The following is a 20,211-nucleotide window of genomic DNA, read 5'->3' as shown; positions in this document are numbered from 1 at the left end:
GGCGATGGCTGGGAGGTGGGGAGGTAAGGCGATGGCTGGGTGGTGGGCTAAAGTCATTGTTTTTGGATGTGGACGCATCTGCTTGTAAGACGAATCAGCTGGTGCTGTTGGATTAAGCTCAAATCTCCAGATTTTCTGTTCACCTCTATAGCACCTTCTCCTCTGCAGTACTTGCAGCACAGTTTCAAATCGAGGTAGTGTTATTAGAAATTTCCGCAGTTCTTTCTAGAAATTCTTTGGCCACAAGTGTCAGCTTCTTCTTCCTTTTGCTCCGAAATGTTGCTCACCGTGACGGATGTTCAAAGGAACATACCAGCGAAAAAGCCAGCATTTCTTCATCACACATTCGGTCTCCTGGCTCAGGTAGTCTAAACATTCCAGCAGAACTCAGGCCTTCCTGTCCACTTCCCGGGATTAGCACTGTGATCCGCGTCCGCTATTAGATTACCGCGACGCGCCACCGACATCTGTGCTTACGTACGCTGCACTAAGTGCTCGTAATTCCCAAAATATTGATACAACAGAAAAATCAATTATCTTTTCAGTGTCAATTTGCTCATTCACTTATCGTGCCTAAATATTTCACCCAAGTTAGGACGGTTGCAGTGAGTTTATATGAAAAATATGCAATGACCACTCATATTCTTCATGCATCTGTTGGCCTTTCGGGAGCTATGATGTCAGCTGTTACAGCTTCGTAAAATTGTTTAGCTCCTCAGAGCTCCTCACACCCATTTAGTAACAGCAAAATATGAAAAACTATACTTTGCTTACCCTGAATGTTTCAATTTAGACATTATTACGTGATATCATAACTGAGAATGTCAGTTGCACATGAAAAAAACATCCCTGCCTTTTGTACTACTGACCAGTTGGTTTGTTTTTTATTGAGCAGGGACAATGCACGATACATATATTATGCCAGATGTAACTAAAAAGCTAATTTTCATCTGTGGTCCCTGGGTGGAGTCCATAAGTGCTGCGCAGGTTCAATACCGTTGGCAGTTTGAACATAACATTTTAGTTTTTATTTTCATGCTTCTTGGGTTATTCTCTGTCCAAAAAACATCCTCAAAACACGGGTTACTTGTGGACATTTTTCATTTTCTTAAGCCTTAACTGAGCCTTAATATTTCATTGAACTTTACTTAACCTCCAATGCCAACAGTGGTATTTCCACACGCATGCCCCCGGCCCTTTCATCCCGAGCCAGTGATAACACCGGCTAAATTAAAGCACCAAGAGGCAAGCGCTGAGAATTACGCTCCCTGTGTAGGTAGCCCCTGATCCCGGAGACGTGGAAGAAGAAAACACTGGGCCTGATTAATCAGGGCCACTTTGAGAGCATGTGGGTCGGAGGAAGTCTTCACTAAATGAAATACGAACTTGTGCTCGTACGAGGCTGGAGGACTAGGATGAAGGAATGTGAGCCAAGAACAGTGTTGCCCTCAGAAAGGAGGATGGAATTTATATTCATTTTTGGAAAGGATCAGGTTGAAGTATCGTCAATGTAGATATAGCTGCAAGGAGATTCATAGCATCTTAATTGTGAGGCTTCTCAATTTATTTGTTTGAATTCAACCTTTTTAAATACACAGTTTGCTCCAAAAGAAAAACGCTTTATGCATCAAAAAGACTTTTGAGTGTATACTGCAGAGGTCGTCATAGCACAGAGAGAAAACTCCCCAATTATTGAATCCATCGTAAACATCCACATCGATGGCATCCAATTATTTGTACATAGGTCTGCTCTGCGTCCTCCCAAGTGTGTCTTAAGTGGCGTGCATTCCCAAATTCAATTACATTCCCCACCTCAATGAGCTCATGTAACCGTCAACAGGTCCTATTTGGGTTCGGAGCTTCATTTGAAGACAGCCAGCCAGACGACATGCCCGAACGGTAGAAATCGAATCCCCGATCTGTGTCGGAGAGACCAAGTGGGCCACATCAAAATATGTATCCCTCTGACAGTGCACGGATACCGTCCTTGTGTTATGTTTGTCTCAGGGTGGCAGCGGGGACGGGAAAGCTCTGCATGCTGTCAGAGTGCAGTATGAACCATTTATACGGGGTGAAATCCTCTGCAAGGGTCTGAAGAAAAGGGTTTATGATCCAAATCGGAATCAGAAGGTCACCACGTTTACTCCACCGTCAGCTTTTTCTCACTGGATATAATGCTTTGCCTTCTGCTTCGTCTTTATTGGTTGCACCTTCAGTTTGGTGTATAGACTGTTGTGAACTAATGATCACAGTCAAATGGAGCTGTGTTTTAATCCAGCAAGATCTACCCTTAAAATCTAATTTAGACATCTTGAATAAATAAGAAATGCTCAAATATTCACAAAATGAAGCTTTATGAGCTGGTGAAATGAAACGTTCACCCTCAGAACATGTTTCATAGACAAGACAAGAAATAATGGTGCTCTGGGAACTTTTGAAAAGCCCAAAATGTTTAAAAAAGTTTGACTTTGTAGCCTGAAGGCTTGTATTTTTACAGGTTTTACTGTTGCTGTTCCCTGGTGTCCTGTAGAGTTTCCAGCTCCACATTTTCCCACTGAACACAGACCACATTTGGCCTCCACCAGTGGATGCTCTGAGTCTGTTTCTCTGGCAGATAGTTGGGATTCCTTCTGCTTGGACATCCTTCGCCTCGGGCGGCAGTTATCTCTTCCCCAGACTCACAGCCACTCGGGGCTCCCCTCCACGTTCGAAGGCTGACGCTACCTAACGTGCGCCACGGGAAGAGTTCTTATCCAGAGCTGCTGTGTAACTACACTTTCAGAATATATTTTAACGTCTTAAAATATATTCTCTGTAAATTAGTCCAGAGGTCAAAATGTGCAGTGTAGCCAGCATAGAGAACATCACTCACGATAAGTGACCCGAAACAGTCTCCTTAAACTCTTATGTGTCAAACTAAACAGAACGACTGCTTTAACCCGTCAGTGTAAGAGAAACGTTCTACCCATTGAGCTATACAGATATCAATATGGGTTTACAACGACACCGTTTGGTAAAAAGCTTATTGTCTTGTTCCTTCTCGTTGACTGAAACCCTCTCTAACTTGAATCTGATTTTGAGAAATCTCTCAGCAGAAATTTCAGCCTCTTTTTTGAGTTATGTTAATGCCGCAATCGAAAGCCTTCATTGTCTTTGCATAAACTTTTGTTTATTCAAAATCACCAAGCTGTTTGTATTCACTGCAGTGGCGAAGAGTGCATTAATAAATGCTGTTCTATTATGTAGAACTACCAGCAACAGCATCTCAAGGGACTGAACGTGAGGTGAATGTGTCAGCTAAAACGGTCTTAGTAGATGGATTTAAATATATTAGAAAGCTTCATTATGTTTTTCAAATAAATTAACTGCCAATATCATATTATGGTTTAATTTTTTATTTGAATAAGATTTTTAAAACAAACGTGTTCATAATCACATAGTTTTCTGTTTTATTTAAATGCATAAAACAAAAAAGAAATATTCAAAATATATAATTCTAGGCTGAAAATTGTGTTTTTCCATTTAAGTAGACTGCTTGTACTAAAATACTTTTTATTGATATTATAGTAAGAAAACTCTCCTCTTCAGGTCCACTCTGCAGAGAGCAGTGCCCGGCCTGAGGGCCATCGATGACCAGCAGACCGACTCTTTTCTAACGCCCCCCGCTGTTCAGCAGCTCAGCCCGGCCTCGGGCAGCTTCCTAGAGTTCTGTCAGGCTCAGCTTCAGCAGACTCGGGATCTACAGCAGCAGCACAGCAGGGAGCTCAGGTGAGAGACGGACTGACTGCGTGGCTCGTGTGTGGATGAGCGCAGGACTTGGCAGCGGCCCACGAAAGTGGTCGGATACTGTCACTCCCAACATTTACAGTTCATATTTTCTGAACTGAAATGTCCACAGAACTGATTTCTGAAGCATGGAAGGAGGGAAAGGCTCAACTAATTTGTGATTTGTTCATTCAAATTTGGCTTCAAGGTGTCCCAATAGAAAAAGGGTAATGAATGGTAATGTATTGTAGTTCCAATGTCACGGATAGCATATTAATTCCACACCAAATGACCTAAAAATCCACCAAATTACCAGAAAATCTAAAGTTTTCCTTCACAAAAAAATACGCCTGTTTATTTATCAGTACTGTACGTTTGATGGTACTTTTAAGAAAAAGAGAGAAAAATAAGTAATGAACAGGAAAGGGTGGAACCATAGAGGGAATTATAATGCACTTGGAAAGAAAAATAAAATGAAATGACCAACCAGAGTAGAATTTTGGATGAGGAAACCGGATAAGGTCATATAAATCACTGCCAACCTGTTTACAAGAGGTCGCATTACACGTTTCATCTTGTGCTGATCAGCCTGTCAGACAGACAGACAGACACGAAGCAGTCAGGAATGTCAGCCATCTTCTTGTTATGTCTGATACACAGGGCGTAGTGAGCCTAAAGACAACGTCCGTCTATTTTCACAAGTCCTTTGGTGTCACTGGCCTCTGCACACGTTGACGCTCCCGTGCGAGACGGACCACCAACACTTGAAACGGTGGTCGACTTTCTGCTTATCTTCGTGACCCCTTCCAAATTACACAGCACAAAAGATGAAACGTGGACGCGGCTGCCCCACGCGGGTCACACCGAGGACTCCTATGGCTCGGGGGGGTAGCGTGGCGCTCCCTTGGCTTCACCCCTCACTGTGTACCCTCTACCCCCCCACACACCCCTGGCCTCTGGACAATGAGCCATTCTGCCGGCTTTGCAAGGACCAACACAGCCATTTAACCCCTTGGCCTGACCTTGTGTCTGACGGAGGTTTAGAGGAGGTGAGCGGAGTGCCACACGCCAGCCCGCTGGTGACTGTAAGGTGGGAAGCCATGGGGTTTACCAGGGGTATGGTTTCACAACATTTCACAACAGGGTGCTGAGTGGAGGCTGAATCCTCTGTTCCTTACAGAATGCCTCTATTTTATACCTACAATGGACGTTTTATAAATTTAGCTGGGCAATGAAAATCTCCTTTTCTTAACACAAACATAGAGGTTTGTAAAAAACGTAATAAAAAGTATGTCTGTGTCCGAGAGAACATGTATGATAGAGAAATCCATAAAAGAATATGCGAGGGTTTTTTTGGGGAAAATAAATGTCTTGCTGTTTCTCACTACTTCTAATGTTCTGTATTCCCATTCTGCCCCTAGCTGCTACCAAACTTAATGCAGTAGAACAGAATTCAGTTTTGGTCAAAAATAACTTATATTAACACTTTTTAAAATGTTTTTTTGATCATTCCTGCTCTCTTATATCAGTGGTATACATGTCGACGGTGACCCTGCAGTGAACCAGCAGGTAGGGGGGGGGGGGGGTCAGTGGGGTCACAATCCTCTCGGACCTCCCGACTGCCCTCTCTCTTGTCCCACTGAGAACGAAGAGCCGGGTCTTTGTGGAGAAGAAGCTGCACTACCTAAGGCTACTGGCCCTCCAGACCGGCTGGGCACTGAAGCGTCTCTGCCCCCTCAGGGAGCAGGAGAGCCAAGCTTTTGCTAATTGATGAATTAAGTTTCCATTGAGGTGGCTTTGTAGTCTGTTTATCCCCTCAATGAAAGAGACATTATATGGAATTAGGGCACACACAGAGCAGACGGGCTGCTCACACACACACACACACACACACACACAGTTCATTCACCTTACCTCGGGTGAACTGGTCAAGAATAAAGACTAAATATCACCAAAATCTGATATTCCATTAATTACATATTTCTGTGCAGCGGAAGGGACAGATGACAGTATGCCACAAACTAAACTACTCTGACAGTCATGGGTTTTGAATGGTTCAAATTCACAACGCCACAGATTCTTTTTTAAATAAATAAATAATCCGGCAGGAGAAAATACTGCTTGTGTAGTTTCTTTATCATAGCTATGATTTCCTTAATAACATCGAAAAATATATTGTCTTCAAAAAAGTATTCTTTATACTGTATGTAGGGTGATTTAATCTGAACTGTGCAGAATCCACCTCATACATGTTTTAACTAGTCCAATGACCCACAGCTCTGCGATAATTTGCTTATATCATTACTCGTCCCAATAAACTGAATCAAAGTAACCACAGAGCAACACAAATTAAGTCAAAATCGACTTAAAACTAACATGAACATCCTTTTGAACAGGAAGACTGCTACTTCTAATATATATCTACTATGTGCAGTTTGTGCAGCCGTGGTGAAAAGGTTTAGTTCACTAATGTTTAATCAGTGCTGACATTGTAAAAAGAGTATTCTGACCTAAAACAGTGTGTTTTTATGTGCATATGTTCACAGCAGTGCCTCGTCGTCCCTGGATGCTGTGAAGACCTCCTGCCGCCACCTCACTGAGGTCCTGCAGCTGGCTACGGACCAGAGATTTTTCCATGAATATGGTGACACCACTGTGGCTGACACACACAGGGCTGCAGGCCGAACGACACCTGAAGAAGTGGACAGTAACCGTGCTGAGAAGCGTACTGTGCGCACAGAAATGGAGTCTGCTGGAAAAGTTCCACCAGTTCTTCCAAACAGAAGAAGCTACTGGAGTCGACATGACACATTCGACCCCGTTGGTCCAAAGACGGGACCAGCGGTTAGCAAAGCCATCTCTGGTAGTGTTCACTCCTCGGCAACAAAGATGAAAACAACTTCCTCCAGTCTTGAAGTGGCACCTGTGTCCAACAATCAAGACCTGGACCTTCACAAGTAAGTCACCAAGATGCTCTGAGTCAGTAAGCCTTTTTTCACGGTAGACATTTTTATTTTCCATTTCTTTTCGTTCGGCCTGACAGAGCTTTTTGGGTACGCTCGAATGGATGGCGGCCGACATACAATAGAGCGTTTTCAAAGAGAAAGCATTCGTTTATGGTCTTTTTATTTGAGATCTTTTCAATAAGTGACAGAATTGTAATGCTCACCCTCTCTGCGGAGGCCTCTGTGAAACAAATCAATCATTCTAATTTTTGATGATCGTGCGCCAGTTATGGGTTGTACCCCAATGATGTGACGCAATATGAAGTCGCGTTATCTCCTTTTCCTCCTTTAGGCCTCCTCGGTTTAGAGCATCATAGCGTTTTATTAGTTTCTGCTGCAGAGCATTCGTCTTCATTGGAGCCTCCTCTGTGTGATTTACAGCACAGAATGTCGAACATCTTATTCATTTTAACACGCAGCTTTATCATTAATGCCGCACTATCTGCGGGAGGACGATAGATCTTTGATATGAGGGGTGGCTCTGGACAGGCTGGAACTCTCCCGAGTCCTGCTCTCCAGATGTCTGCTCAGAAATAAATTCACGTCTTTTCAAAGATGAAGGTGCTATGACATCATGTATATCCCTCACTTTGTGTGTGTGTGTGTGTGTGTGTCTGTGTCTGTGTCTCCTTTTTGGAGCAGCACAGCAGCAGTCGTGATTCAGCAGCTGTGGAAGAAATATAGACAGAAATGTGGGAACATCAGCAGCCTCTCCACGGCCGAGAAGGGGGGAGGAAGAGGGGGAGATGGAGGAGGAGGAGATGGAGGAAAGCCAGAGTCAGGACCTTCCTACGTTAACGGCAGCGTGGTTGGCCCGGATTATGCAGCGACTGTCATCCAGGTAAAACTGTTGGAGTTCTGTCCGACATTACTGACCTTTTTGTTTGACTTACTATACAGGAGGGAAGTCCAACTAGTTGAGTCAGGCTCAACACCCGTTTTTGCATCTTCCACCTAAACAGTTTCCCTCGAATACTATTTTAAAAAGAATCCGTCACTGTACGTATGAACAACTTCCTTATGTGTAGTATGGCAGCTATGTTAGAAAACAATAGTCCAGATGGAGCAGAGTATGTAACTTACGCATCCTACCAAACACCCACACAGAGCGTGAGAGGACAGAGACTGACAACCCAGATTGGTTTCACAGATACAAATGTAGAGCATGTTCTCTCTCCCAACACTGCAGCAACAGGTTCTGGCAGACATTAGTCCTGAGCTTGTACAGAGCTGGAGACAATGGTCTGGCTAAGTCTGGCTGTGTAAAATCTCATCTGAATTGAATCAACCTATTTGATTTATTTTGCTAATAATTGTCGATTGGAGAGAGTTCAGTCAATCCTAATCTATTCGATTTTATTTCCATGGATGCATTGACAGTCTAAGGAAATCTGCATTAGAGCAACTAACAATTTAGAGATAAAAGAGAGAAGAAATGATCAAAAAACATATGGTCTACATACAAACAATGGGTTGATTCTATTTTTTGGTTTATTTATTAATCGTGAAGTCTGTGGGAAGAATGCCCATCACAATGTCCCCCTGCTTAAGGTGACGTCTTCAGGTTGCTTGTTTCGTCTGCCACAAAAGTCTTTAAAAATGAATAAACAGAGAAAAAGCAGAACATTTAAGAAGCTGGAATCGTCAAATGTGGTAGTCATTTTACTGAATTAAACAAATAAACAAACAAACGTTCAATACTTCGCAGCCTAGCTTAGCATAGAACAGAAACTGCTTGCTAACGTCAGTGTATAATTAAGGACCTCACTGCTGCAACTAGAATGTTCTAGTATTGTGGCTGAATATCTGAAAATGTCCATTTCCACCGTTGAGCATCCATCTTCAGGCCTCATACGTGCAATGGAGGCTTATTCGGCTAATCCTCTGTATATATAGGTGTAAGCTGCTGTTCTGAAAAACATGCTGCTCAACACTTCTCTCCGATCCCCTCTCAACACAAAGTGTTTGATGAGTCCTTTAGGGCTCTCTAAGGGAGAAGGTGGGGGCGGTGGTGGAGTACAACAGTGTGTGTGCGTTGGGGGGGGGGGGTACGGAGTGATTAATCAGATTCCAAAGAAGTGCGGTAGTAAGAGTTCTAGGATTCCTGGTCGGCCCAACTTGAAGTGAAGTGTGCCCCCCGCAGCCCGTTGGGAATTGGAGGATTTAGAGGCACACTGGAGCTCCATTTGTCTCTGAGCCCGGAGTCACGCAGAGTTCAGACAGCAGAACACTCAGCAATTAAAAGAGAGGTTAACATGTTTTATCTCTCTAATGGGATAACACACAATATTTGCGTTTGCCTCGTGATTCATGGAGGGTTTTTTCTTCTTCTTGTTACCATTTGTTCTTCGGGTACCTCCAGGCGCTTTGGAGGGGCTTCGCTCTGAGGAGGAGGCTCGCATCTGCTCTGGCTGCTGTCACATGCCCCGACGCCGGAGACGACGACACCTTTGAGGAGGTGGACGTGGATGAATTCGTCTTCGATGAGGTATGCGCACGAGTTCACGCGTTCCTCACGTTCGGGGTTCAGTGATTCCTTAACTCAACGCCCCATCAGACGCACAAACCTGCACAGAGGACGATACAAAAATCTGTAAATGCACAAATATACTTACCCAACATTGTTTCCATACACACCCACACAATCCTACACATCTGCAAAAACACATACGGAGACACAGAGACATGCACACACACGCACAAAAACCTGCACATGTGCTGAAAAAAAGACACATAAATCGACAGTCATGCAAGTTTGGGCACATACACAAAAAAAAGACAAACAATAATGCAACTTGCATGTACACCCATACAACACACACAGCACACAAAACCCAAATCCACAAATTTGTATGAGCTATCATTTTAACTTGTTCTTGACACTTCATTATAATATAATATATACATTATTATGCTTTTGTATTATATGTTTGGATCTGAGAACACCTTGCTTTGTTCTTCCTCACCTGGAATCCAGAAGTATTCACAGTTAGTTAAACACTGACAGGAAGTATAAATGGACCCAAGCTGTTACCTAGCAATGCAATACTGTTGTTGCAGTCTATATATATATATATATATATATATAAAAAGATTTTTTTTTATTTCAAAAAGGAAGCGCTGGAGAAACCCTGGACATTGTCGTTTTCTGAGGACTTACCTCCCAGACGTTACCCTGCATCAGAGCAGCCGCTGTCTCTGAAGGTAAGGAAACAGGACATTGGTTGATACTCTTAACATGGTGAATCTTGGGAAACACCAGCCCCGTGTGATGTCAGTGGAAGAGTTATTTTCTTGCCCTGTCCCTTTCTCATCTGGGTTATCGCCCCCTCCAGGATTTGTCTCACTCTCCCTGATTGATCTTTAAATTTACTCTCTCGAAAAACAAGATTATTTCCTGGAGGGGCTGAAGGTTGCTCTGCACCAGCAGATGTCATTTTTCACGCTGGCAGACTGTCGTCCTGTCCCCCCCCCCCCCTTCATTTACCTCTCGTTGGATCTTTTCTTTGGAGCGTGCTCAGCGCTGTACATCATGGTGGCCGGTCTAGGCCAGCTGACGGGGTGCAGCTGCCGTCATGGCCGGGCCTCAGCGTGTTGACACTGAGGTACACATCAAAGACGGGGATGAACAATTTAGCGCTTCCACAAAGAGAAAATGGGATCTGCAGAGATATTAAGCTGTTAGTTTGACTTACATATGGATGTAAAAGCGGTGGGAGCCAAATACCTAAAAAGAAAACATGCACACATTTGAATGAATATTGTATCCACTATATTTCATTTTCCCATTTATTCAAAATATACTGAGTTGTCCAGACAGACAGACAGTTGTCCAGACAGAGATTAAACTTTTCCATTTAGAGCTCCAGCGTTACAGCCTTCTGAACACGTCTCAAATGAGGATTCAGTTTTTATTCTGGCAGATGTTAACATTTTAAATCTAAAAGTAAACAACCGCTCCAGTAAATGAAAAACTCTTTGGCAGCTATATATATATATATATATATATATACTGTATATATACCTCTGTCTAAAAAAAAAAACAAGGTATTAAAAAAATACTCCTAAATTATTGCTGACACTGATTCATGTACGTGTTTCAGCCTCCTGGGCACTTTCCTGAACCCTCCCAGTACATCCTCCCATCAACACCTGTATGGAGGCCAAAGCAGGCCTGGCTGCCTGGAGAACAGGTGGACTCTGATGGACAGAGAGTTTCCCCAGAGAGCTCCAACAGGTAGACCAACCCACTTAATTATAAGCCTAAGTCATTTGATACAGAGAAAGAAAAAAATCCAAGTAGTTACAGCTACAGTAAAAAGTGTTTTTTTGTTGATATCACAACAATGCAGTGCGAGTGTGTACACGGTAGAAAATCAAAGTCACAGTAAGTTGGTGAATACATTGAAGGTGTTAGCCAGAGATCTTATCTGGGCTCCTCATGTTCTCACTTTCAGTGTACTGACTCTACCTGGATCACTCTGAGAATGATGATTGTCGTTCCTCAGTACACTTGTGCAAAAGACATGAAATAGTATTTGTTACAGTACCAAAGTACATGCAAGTTTGTATTAAAGTGCAATAAACAGAGTTGAACAACATGAGTAACACAATATTAAACAGATAATATTCAGCAAGCAATACACAAAATCAACCACACTACAGTTATGTTGAAACTAGATATAAATTGATTTCCTGACAACTCAAGTCTACATTAGAGGTTTCTCAAAGTCAAGGAAGAATCCTTATTCATAAGTTGATATCGTCGAAAGTTCTACTGTTTTCAACAGGTGCCATATCAATATGATGGTTGATAAATATGTGTGGTCATATTTCTGAATTTCTGCATATTATGATCTCCTTTTAAGGACTTTTAATGATTTCAGCAGCAAATCTCCTGCTTCGACGTCGGTGCTCAGCGGTCTCTCTGAACGATCAGAAAAGATTCTGGAAGAATGGTAAATCCTCGTCTCATCGTACACTGTCTCCTGTAAGTGTGTGTGTGTGTGTGTGTGTGTGTGTGTGTGTGTGTGTGTTATTTCATTGAGTGACCCTCGTTGTCTCCAGGGGCTTCACCGACAGCCACACGGCTCTTCTGATGCTCAAGAGAGCTCAGAATATGAAGTCGAAGACGCAGTGGCAGATGAAACGTAAAGGTGAGTGTGTGCAGAACGGAATAGATATAAATATACACTCAGTTGCCAGTTCATAAGGTACACTTGGCTAAAGTTTAGTTTCTATTATTTTGTCCACCTCATTTATATCAATGAGGGTAGGCTGAATATCAGAACCACCTCTTCTTTTTCTGGTGTAATATTTCAGGTCTAACCGAATCATTTTCATACATTATACTATATGAAATATGAAAAATGTAAAGATTATGAGGGCTGATCAGAAGCCGAACATGCAAAGCTTCCTTTGTTCAGTTACCCTCCTACACCTGAACTGATGTGTCTACCTGTCTCCTCATTCCTAACATTTTACACCAAATATCCCTCACACTATGGAAGGAACTGCTGTTCAATCCATTTTCTAAAAGTCTCGATTTTGCCTCTTTTCATCTTCGTCTTTCAACCGTGCTTCAGCGGGCGAACCTTTCCGCCCCGCGTATGTTAACGAGCCATAACAGACAGCAGGAGCCAGGCCCTGTCGCCTCCTATTGGGCCTTATTTAAGAGGCTGCAAAGGAAATAAAGATTGCCAGGAAACCTCTTGACAAGTCATCCCGTGATGACTTTCATTCCGCTTCATTGTAGTGGTTGGGTGCGTCTGCGGTGAAAGGTGACCTCACCTCCGCTCTGCGCCGAGAAACAGTAGTCCTGCCGCGATTATCATGCCACCGTCATGTAGAGGCAGGCTGCTCTTTGATCACACTTGCGAATGCATGAGTCCAATAGCGGGGGCTCTTGTCATCTTGCTCCACCGACACACAGGTCTATGTCTGCACTAACTCCTAATGGCATCTTCCATTCCACAGTGGAACCAGAGCTCTGTTCTAAATGTTTCAGAATGTTTGGTCCTGGTTCTCTGCTTCTGGTTTTAGGCCTGCCTTGTCCTTCTTTGACCCTCTCTCTCTCTCTCTCGCTCTCTCTCTCTCTGCTAGATCCCTCCGTCCGTCTTGCCCTCAGAAACTGCAGTTACCCGCTGGGTCCAGTGGCGGCACGAAACAGGCCGGCACCACACAACAGGAGTGATATAAAAGGTAAGATTTGAGACCTGCTACACATTTGGTAACCCTGCAGAAACACCAGTGAAGAGTCTTTCTTAAGCCCCTTTCCCAAAGGACATAAAACACTAACACCCACTAACATCTGGCTTTTGTCTTCAGTGGGAAAGTTTACAATTGATATTCATTTATTGTATTTATCGGCTCCAGCTCCAATCGGCAGTGATGGAAACATGACACCCGGGTGGACACGCACGTTTTTGCCCATTCTTTCGTTGCGATGCTATGTGACGTGCGTTGCGGTGAATATATAATAAATAAAAATCAACAGGGATTTGGGCAATCATTATAATTCATTAACATACAAAACATACGATTAATATGTTCTCCTCAAAGCCACCAGAGTCCAGTCAGACAGTCATCGATACCTACAAACCCGACAGAAACAAAGTAAAACTCATCAAAACGTTCCAACGATCACCAACTCTGGTTGGGTCGAAATGAACTCTTAATTCATCGAGTTAGATGTGAAAAGAAGCCGCCGTTAGATTCTCTCTTTAAAGCCACAAGACTCCATTGACCAAAACAGTTATCTGACCTCGCTGGTCATTGTAAAAAAAACACTGCTATGACGTATGAAAGTCTGTCACGTTTCTGGACAAGAAGCATCAGCAGTAAGCGATCACACATTTGTTTTTTATCATCAAGAGGATTATGGCCACAACAGCACATACAAAAATAAGACCCAGGTTGTATGAAACTGGAATTTCTCTTTTAATGTAAGTGTGAGTATAACCTACTTCACCTTTTTGAGTGGTTTCACACCCAAAAAGGTTTGAATCAGAACCGTTTATTGCCATGTATGTTGAACATACAAGGAATTTGGCGTGACGGGAGGTGCAAACATTTAACAATCAACAACAATCAGTGCAAGTAGAAACATTAAAATTTACAAGAGATATGAAATATGAAATAAAGTAAGATGTAAAATAAATTAAATATAAAATAAAGTGAAATCTAAAATAAAGTGCACAAACGAACAGATAACAGGACTATAAACAACGAACAGACGACAGGACTATAAACAAGTGAGATGTAAGTGTAGTGTAAAGTGTCGAGTGTAATAGAAGGGATGCAGGGGAGTGACCGGTGGGAATTTGTCCTGGGGTGACAGAGTCAGTGGGGGACCCGGGCTCTGTTAATGAGCCCGACTGCGGACGGGAAGAAGCTGTTCCTGTGGCGTGAGGTCTTGGTCCTGATGGACCTCGGCCTCCTACCAGATGGAAGTGGCACAAACAGTTTATGTCCAGGGTGAGAGGGGTCGGCTACAATCTTCTTTGCTCGCTTCAGGGACCTTGAAGCGAACAAGTCCTGGAGGGACGGCAGATTGCAGCCAATCACCCTCTCGGCAGAGCGAATGATGCGCTGCAGCCTACCCTTGTCCTTGGCAGTGGCTGCAGCGTACCAGACTGTGATGGAGGAGCAGAGGATGGACTCAATGATGGCTGTGTAGAAATGCACCATCATTGTCTTTGGCAGGTTGAGTTTCTTCAGCTGCCTCAGGAAGTACATCCTCTGCTTATCAAAGAACTTATCAAAGATGATGTTTTTTCTTCCTCAAGGCGTAAACTTTTTTGTTATGGATATTAAAAACAACCGCAAAAGAGTCCGCAGGTTGGCTTTGGTGCAAAGTAGTCTGATAGTCCGAGACGAGGAAAACTTCTCTCTCCATCTGTCCTGCTGTGGCCTCCTGCCCTGCCCCGGGGTGGAGAGATGATCTGGCATTATGACGTCCACAGCCAGACTTAAAAGGGAGGGAAGAGCTGGAGGGAGGGCAAGAGGGAGGATGGGGTGGGGGGGGGGGGGGGTGCTTGGCTTTTATCATGCCTGTCTCCGTCTTTCCTCTGCACCCCGACCCCCGCGCCCCCACCCACTAGGGTCAAGGCCTTACATCCAGAGAGATCCACGGTCGCTCGCGGTCATCCAGCAGTCAGAGTGACGCTGGAACCAACAGCGTTCTCCACCAGGCAGCGAAGTGACTGGTCCGAGTCCAGCGCTGCCATGAGCATGAAATACCCCTCAATTAGCTGCGGAGAAACACAGTGTGTTTGCTTGTCATTTCATGTTACGGTTTAAAAAAAAAAAAGCTTCAACTTTGGGATGTTTTCCGTTCCACTTTATCTCTGTTGGGCGGATCGCTTTCGTACTTTGTTTGCAGAATAGTTGTGAAGGAGTCGCCTCGTTTCCCTCAAGACTGATTCACTGCTGTGCAGCCAAAGATCGAGCAACAACTCCAAACTTATAAGACACTTTCATCAGTCAATGATGGACAAACATCTTTAACATTACCAATAACTTTTTGTACTGAAGCTGAGTTTTGAGTATGACAGTATCATTTTGTTATCACGTGTTAATTGTGAACTTCAGGTGTAAAATGTCAAGTGTCTGACACTGTGATTACTGACACTGAAATCGTGTCTGAGCACAATATAGCCGTGGATAAGCTCTCAGCCAACTGGCAGTCGAGGGCCGGTTGCATCCAAATGACCGATTTCACGACAACAATATTTCCAGTTCTGTTTCTTTCCGATATCCTTATCTCTCCTCTCCACCCACGTCCCGATAATTCGTCAAACGGGTCTGTTGTTCTCGAGCAACGAGGTGAAGCAGCTACATCAGCTGATAAAGGAACGGGGGTCACTTGTTAGAACATCGCCCTCCCCTCTGCTTAATGCTCCTTGTGCCTCAGTCGTGTTTTAAATTTTTTTATATTCAACTGAGAGGGATCCTGTAAAACGTGTAACTCTAACCAGCTCGGTTCCAGAGGAGACCACTCCTGCTGCCTTTTTACAGGGTGACCATGAGGCGGCGGCGGCGGCGGTGCGTCGCCGCTCTCTGTAAACGGGGCCCAAGCCAGCCTCCCCTCCTGCTCCCCTGGTCCTGACCTGTGGGAGGCACCCCCTCCTCCGGATCCATCCCCAGTGCCCGGGGACTAGCCAGCCCAGCCCGGCCCAGCCAGCGCTCCCCGACAGGGGCTAACGTTTCAGGCTTTGAGTCAAGCCCTCCTTCTGGAGGTGATTAGCCCCAAACCCATGACAGATTCTTTCCAAGATATCCGACGCGCCATGTTTATTTTATCCGGGCTCTTTGTGTGGATGTGCTGGACATGAGTAACCCACTTGAAATGGGTATCGGCTTACATACCCAGAGAGGGAGAGAGTGGAGCAGAGCCACAAAACATTTTCTTTTAGAGGCAAAAAAATGTAGAAATACACCACCCTATTTTTTTTTTTTTGTATCATCAAGTGTCTGGGTGCTGCAGATGTTGAAGATGTTGTGTGCCTCCAAGCGTTTTCTCCTCGTTTCGCCTCTTACTTTCCACCAACGCCTTGCACTCACCCCCCAGGCTAACACACACCCCCTTCCAACCTCCTCCTTCCATCCAAACTGCGATCCAACCCCACCAAACATCCGTCCTCAAGTCAGAGGGACAGGCGGGTATATATTTTTATTTCAGCCTGGAACCCCGACCTCCTGAGCACTTAACTCGATTTCACACTTCAAGTCATCTACAAAGTCCGGCTGAAACACAATCATCTTGTTTACCATCCATCATCCAAAATAACTTAATGTCAGGCTGTTTACCACCATTCATGTGCATTCAATTTCAGCCCCGTATTCTCAGGGCTTCTATTTATCTCAGGCAGCGGAGGTTCCTTCTCATGTGTTTGAGATGCACTGGAACATCCAGAGCCAAAGCACTGTTGGGCAGCAGTCTGAGTCACTCACAGAGACAGACAACAGACTAAGAACACTGCGATCCTTCTTCCACTCTGCAAATGCCGTGAAAACAAGGCTCACAAAACTATTTTCTTGAAGCAATACAAAACCAGGTAAGGGTAGCCGTAGTTTAACTGTTTTTAAGTCTTATGGGACAAGTTTGAAATATACCAGAGCCAAGTTTCATGCTCTTTAGGGCGGATTTAGCACAAGACTTCATGAGCAAAACCTTTTCACAGACAATCCAACAATCCCACCTCATTCAAGATGGTTTTGCGGAGGTGAGAAGCAGCGTTTGAGCTTCTTCCTTTTTTCGTTCTTTACACAACTACATCCGTCACTTTTTGTTTGCAACTGAGTGCACGTCACACACGTTTGTTTTTAAGCATACTGAGAGCTTAATACTCAAATATCTCTTGGACAGTGACTTTGTGCTTCAGCTTACTTGCTGATTTACCATAATTGCTGTAGATGTGTGTGCACACAAGTCTTAATGTGCAATACAGAATCATTACTAACATTACAGGTGTTCTCAACCCTTGTCACGTACAATCTGAACCTTTGGCTTGTTTATAACCTGGTTGTTTCCAGTCTGACTGTCTGATGCTCATCAACTCATTCATGGCACCATTTCACACTTTGCTGCGGGCCAAAGCCTCCTCCCCCTCCTCCTCCCCAAGTCTCTGATAGTATGTCAGAGCTCTCCCCTCAGCAGGGACGAGATCGCCTAATGTGCTTAAGAGCCTCTCTTAACAGGCGTGACTCCTACAGCCCCCCCGATGTCCTGGAGGAGCACTGGAGGGGGATTCAGGAGGTTGGAAGGGGTCAGGAGGGGGCTTTCGTGGAGAGTTCAGAGAGGGAAAGTGAGAGGAGAGTCTCCGTGCTACTGGAGTGCAACATAAATGTGACTTTAAAAAAAAATATTGCTCATCTTGTATCACCGCGTTCACATGCCATAGCTACATTCCCCTCTCTGATGAGTTAATATTCATCATCAGTCTTCCTTTGTAACCTTTCAACTATCCGTACAGGATCCTAAGATAATGAATGCAGACATGGCACACAACCCTTGTTTGGAGTGCTGTACTCAGTGCAGGAGATGACCAAGTTGCTGTTTAAAAAAACATATTGCTCTGAGTGTTTTTTTCTCGACTGCCCGTTCCCCGTCACTCTGTGTGTTTTTGAGCTTTGGGAAGTGCGAGTAGCCACTTTCTGGCCTTTGCTGCCCCGGGGGGGAAAGCATCTATCACTTGACATTTTTAGTGGGGCTTCTCAATTAACCCATGAAAACTGTAAAACTTTTCTTCTCCTTTTTCTTTTTTTACAGCTCAGTAAAAGCAAGTAAATGACTTAAATAAATGCATCATTAGTTCCAGCATTGGCCTGTCCAAAGTCATTATCAGTTCACACCCATCCACGGCAGCCTGACTGTCAGCGCAACATAAATGTTTACTTTGAATTATGATCTTATTATGGGATTTCAGCTTCGCTCGTAAATCAGTGGCCTCTCGGACGTCTTTCTTTAACAAACTGTTGGAACATTGCTTGGATTACATTTTTACCGAAGAACCACAAGCTCCAGCAATTGTCGGAAACAGCAGATCATCTCCTGTTGCATCTTTCAGCAACTTTAAACACATTATAATATAATAACACCCCAGAGTCCTCCAAACACATACACCACCTTAAGCCCAAACATAAACGCCGGGAGCTTTGACCACTGACTCTCCCAGTGCTGGGAACCCTGGCCGGCTGTAATTACAGTGAAACATGTCAGACGTTGCTGCAGATCAGAGCTATTTATTTGTTAAGCATGTTAACACAAATCCTTTACTACGGTGTTGATGGAGCCTCTTGTCATTTCGAACCTTCACCGCAACATTCACTGATTAAGCAGGGCACTCATTCTTTACTACCGTTGTCATCAAGGATGTTATTTCACTGACCGAAAAGATAAGACAGAAATGGCATGTGACGTTGATTTGTTTTCTGTGGAGTGCAGGTCGCGAGGCTGAGCCGGGCCTTCAGCACGCAGAGAAGGTGGAGCGAGTGAAGCGGGAACGAGCTCAGCAGTGGCTGCAGACCCGGGCTGCTCATCCTGACAGGGACTCAGAGGGGTGAGGCAAAAGGTTTTGCTGTTATCTGGTCAGGTGTTTAGATGTGCGTCTCTGTTATTTCACAGCGAGGTTTGTGGATTGTCCTGCGTAACTGGGCCATTGTTTTTGCTGATGAGCTTCATCAAAATCAAACATTTTAATGCTCTGAGCAACACAAATGTACTTGTTTTATTGCAAAATCTTTAAATACACAGATAGTTTTCATCTCAAAAGTTGAACAGCTAGACACAAGATGTCTCCTTCTTCATGCACATCAACAGTCCAAGTAGCAACAGACCCTTTTACAGCTGACGTCATCAAAAATATTGTAAAATATGTTGGCAATTAAAGTGAGGTTATTCCCCAGCCATCCAGAAGAGTTAGCAAGCTTTAATAGCTGCAAGCTATTAAACGTGTTGACTACCACTTGACAGATAGAACTCAATAAACCTCTGAGTCCATGTCACGGTGCTGGACGTTCTGTACATGACCACAGATAACGTAGTTTAGTGACTTGTAGCTCGTAATGTCTCACTGTAACTTTACACGCTAGGTTTCTCCACCAAATACGTGTATTTATCTGGTCACTAAATATTCTACACACTCATTAGGAGGACACGGATCTGGAAGGTCAATTTGTTGAGGTTGCATTCACCATCTTTGGTGGTTAATGCCCTTGCATAGCATGACAATCTATTGCACTCCGCCGTGCTTCCGTAGCCAAACTGCGTGCTTCACTTACAGACATCATCATGGTTTACAAACTGTAAAATGGTCTTTAAGAAAAACACATTTTTGAGTCAAGAGAGACTTTTTTTATTTCTAGTCATTACTTTTAAAAAGCAGTGGGTGTTATTATTACAGTATATTATTATAGTATGTGTTAAAATTTAATTATTTGTTCAGTGCTGAATCTTTTTTTTTATGCCGAAGGGCAAAGTACCAGCAAAGCAGCAAAAGAGATAGAGCTGACACATCAAAGTGTCTGTAACGGGCAGTGAGCATGTAGGCCTGTGCTACCCTCTACCTAACAAATCATTAAGATTATCTGTGTTTCTTTTATATGTCAGAGGTAATTGCATCAAACTGAAAAGGGGAAACTGCTGAATTGATCTGAAAATGTTTTTTAACGTTATCTTATCCTCAGCGTGCATTTCTTACCGGAGATCAGCTCAGACGTCCTGAATGGAGGCAGAGTGCAGCTCGTGGTGAGTTCACCCCCCTCTTGTTTTCCCCTGCAGTTCATTTTGGGGGGGGGGGGGGGGGCAGTTGCATGTATGTGACATTATGCAGTATTTACATTCACCAGTCAGTCATGTCCTGTGCTGTAGGTTCCCTCTCCTGGAGCCTGTCTCATCAGCTTCCATTTCAATGGGGGGGGGGGGGGGGGGGGGGGGGGG

General features: G+C 44.0%; 1 protein-coding gene across 1 annotated transcript in view; it reads left to right on the top strand.

The window, feature by feature from the left end:
• The window catches only part of lrriq1 (leucine-rich repeats and IQ motif containing 1), a 45,783-nt gene that overhangs the window by 20,151 nt on the left and 5,421 nt on the right, over window positions 1-20,211 (top strand). Inside the window, exons 15-25 of the mRNA XM_031857089.1 lie at window positions 3,589-3,768; window positions 6,312-6,722; window positions 7,413-7,611; window positions 9,133-9,258; window positions 9,885-9,974; window positions 10,874-11,007; window positions 11,639-11,728; window positions 11,838-11,926; window positions 12,873-12,971; window positions 18,718-18,832; window positions 19,959-20,019. Of these exons, the coding sequence (XP_031712949.1) occupies window positions 3,589-3,768; window positions 6,312-6,722; window positions 7,413-7,611; window positions 9,133-9,258; window positions 9,885-9,974; window positions 10,874-11,007; window positions 11,639-11,728; window positions 11,838-11,926; window positions 12,873-12,971; window positions 18,718-18,832; window positions 19,959-20,019 (1,594 nt within the window). The remainder of the gene's footprint in view (window positions 1-3,588; window positions 3,769-6,311; window positions 6,723-7,412; window positions 7,612-9,132; window positions 9,259-9,884; window positions 9,975-10,873; window positions 11,008-11,638; window positions 11,729-11,837; window positions 11,927-12,872; window positions 12,972-18,717; window positions 18,833-19,958; window positions 20,020-20,211) is intronic.

Source organism: Anarrhichthys ocellatus, unplaced genomic scaffold (genome assembly GCF_004355925.1).
Source record: "Anarrhichthys ocellatus isolate YVR2014 unplaced genomic scaffold, GSC_Weel_1.0 scaffold2, whole genome shotgun sequence".
NCBI classification, from domain to species: Eukaryota; Metazoa; Chordata; class Actinopteri; order Perciformes; family Anarhichadidae; genus Anarrhichthys; species Anarrhichthys ocellatus.
The sequence above is the reverse complement of the archived record's forward strand: the minus strand, read 5'-3'. Positions and strand labels throughout refer to the sequence as shown.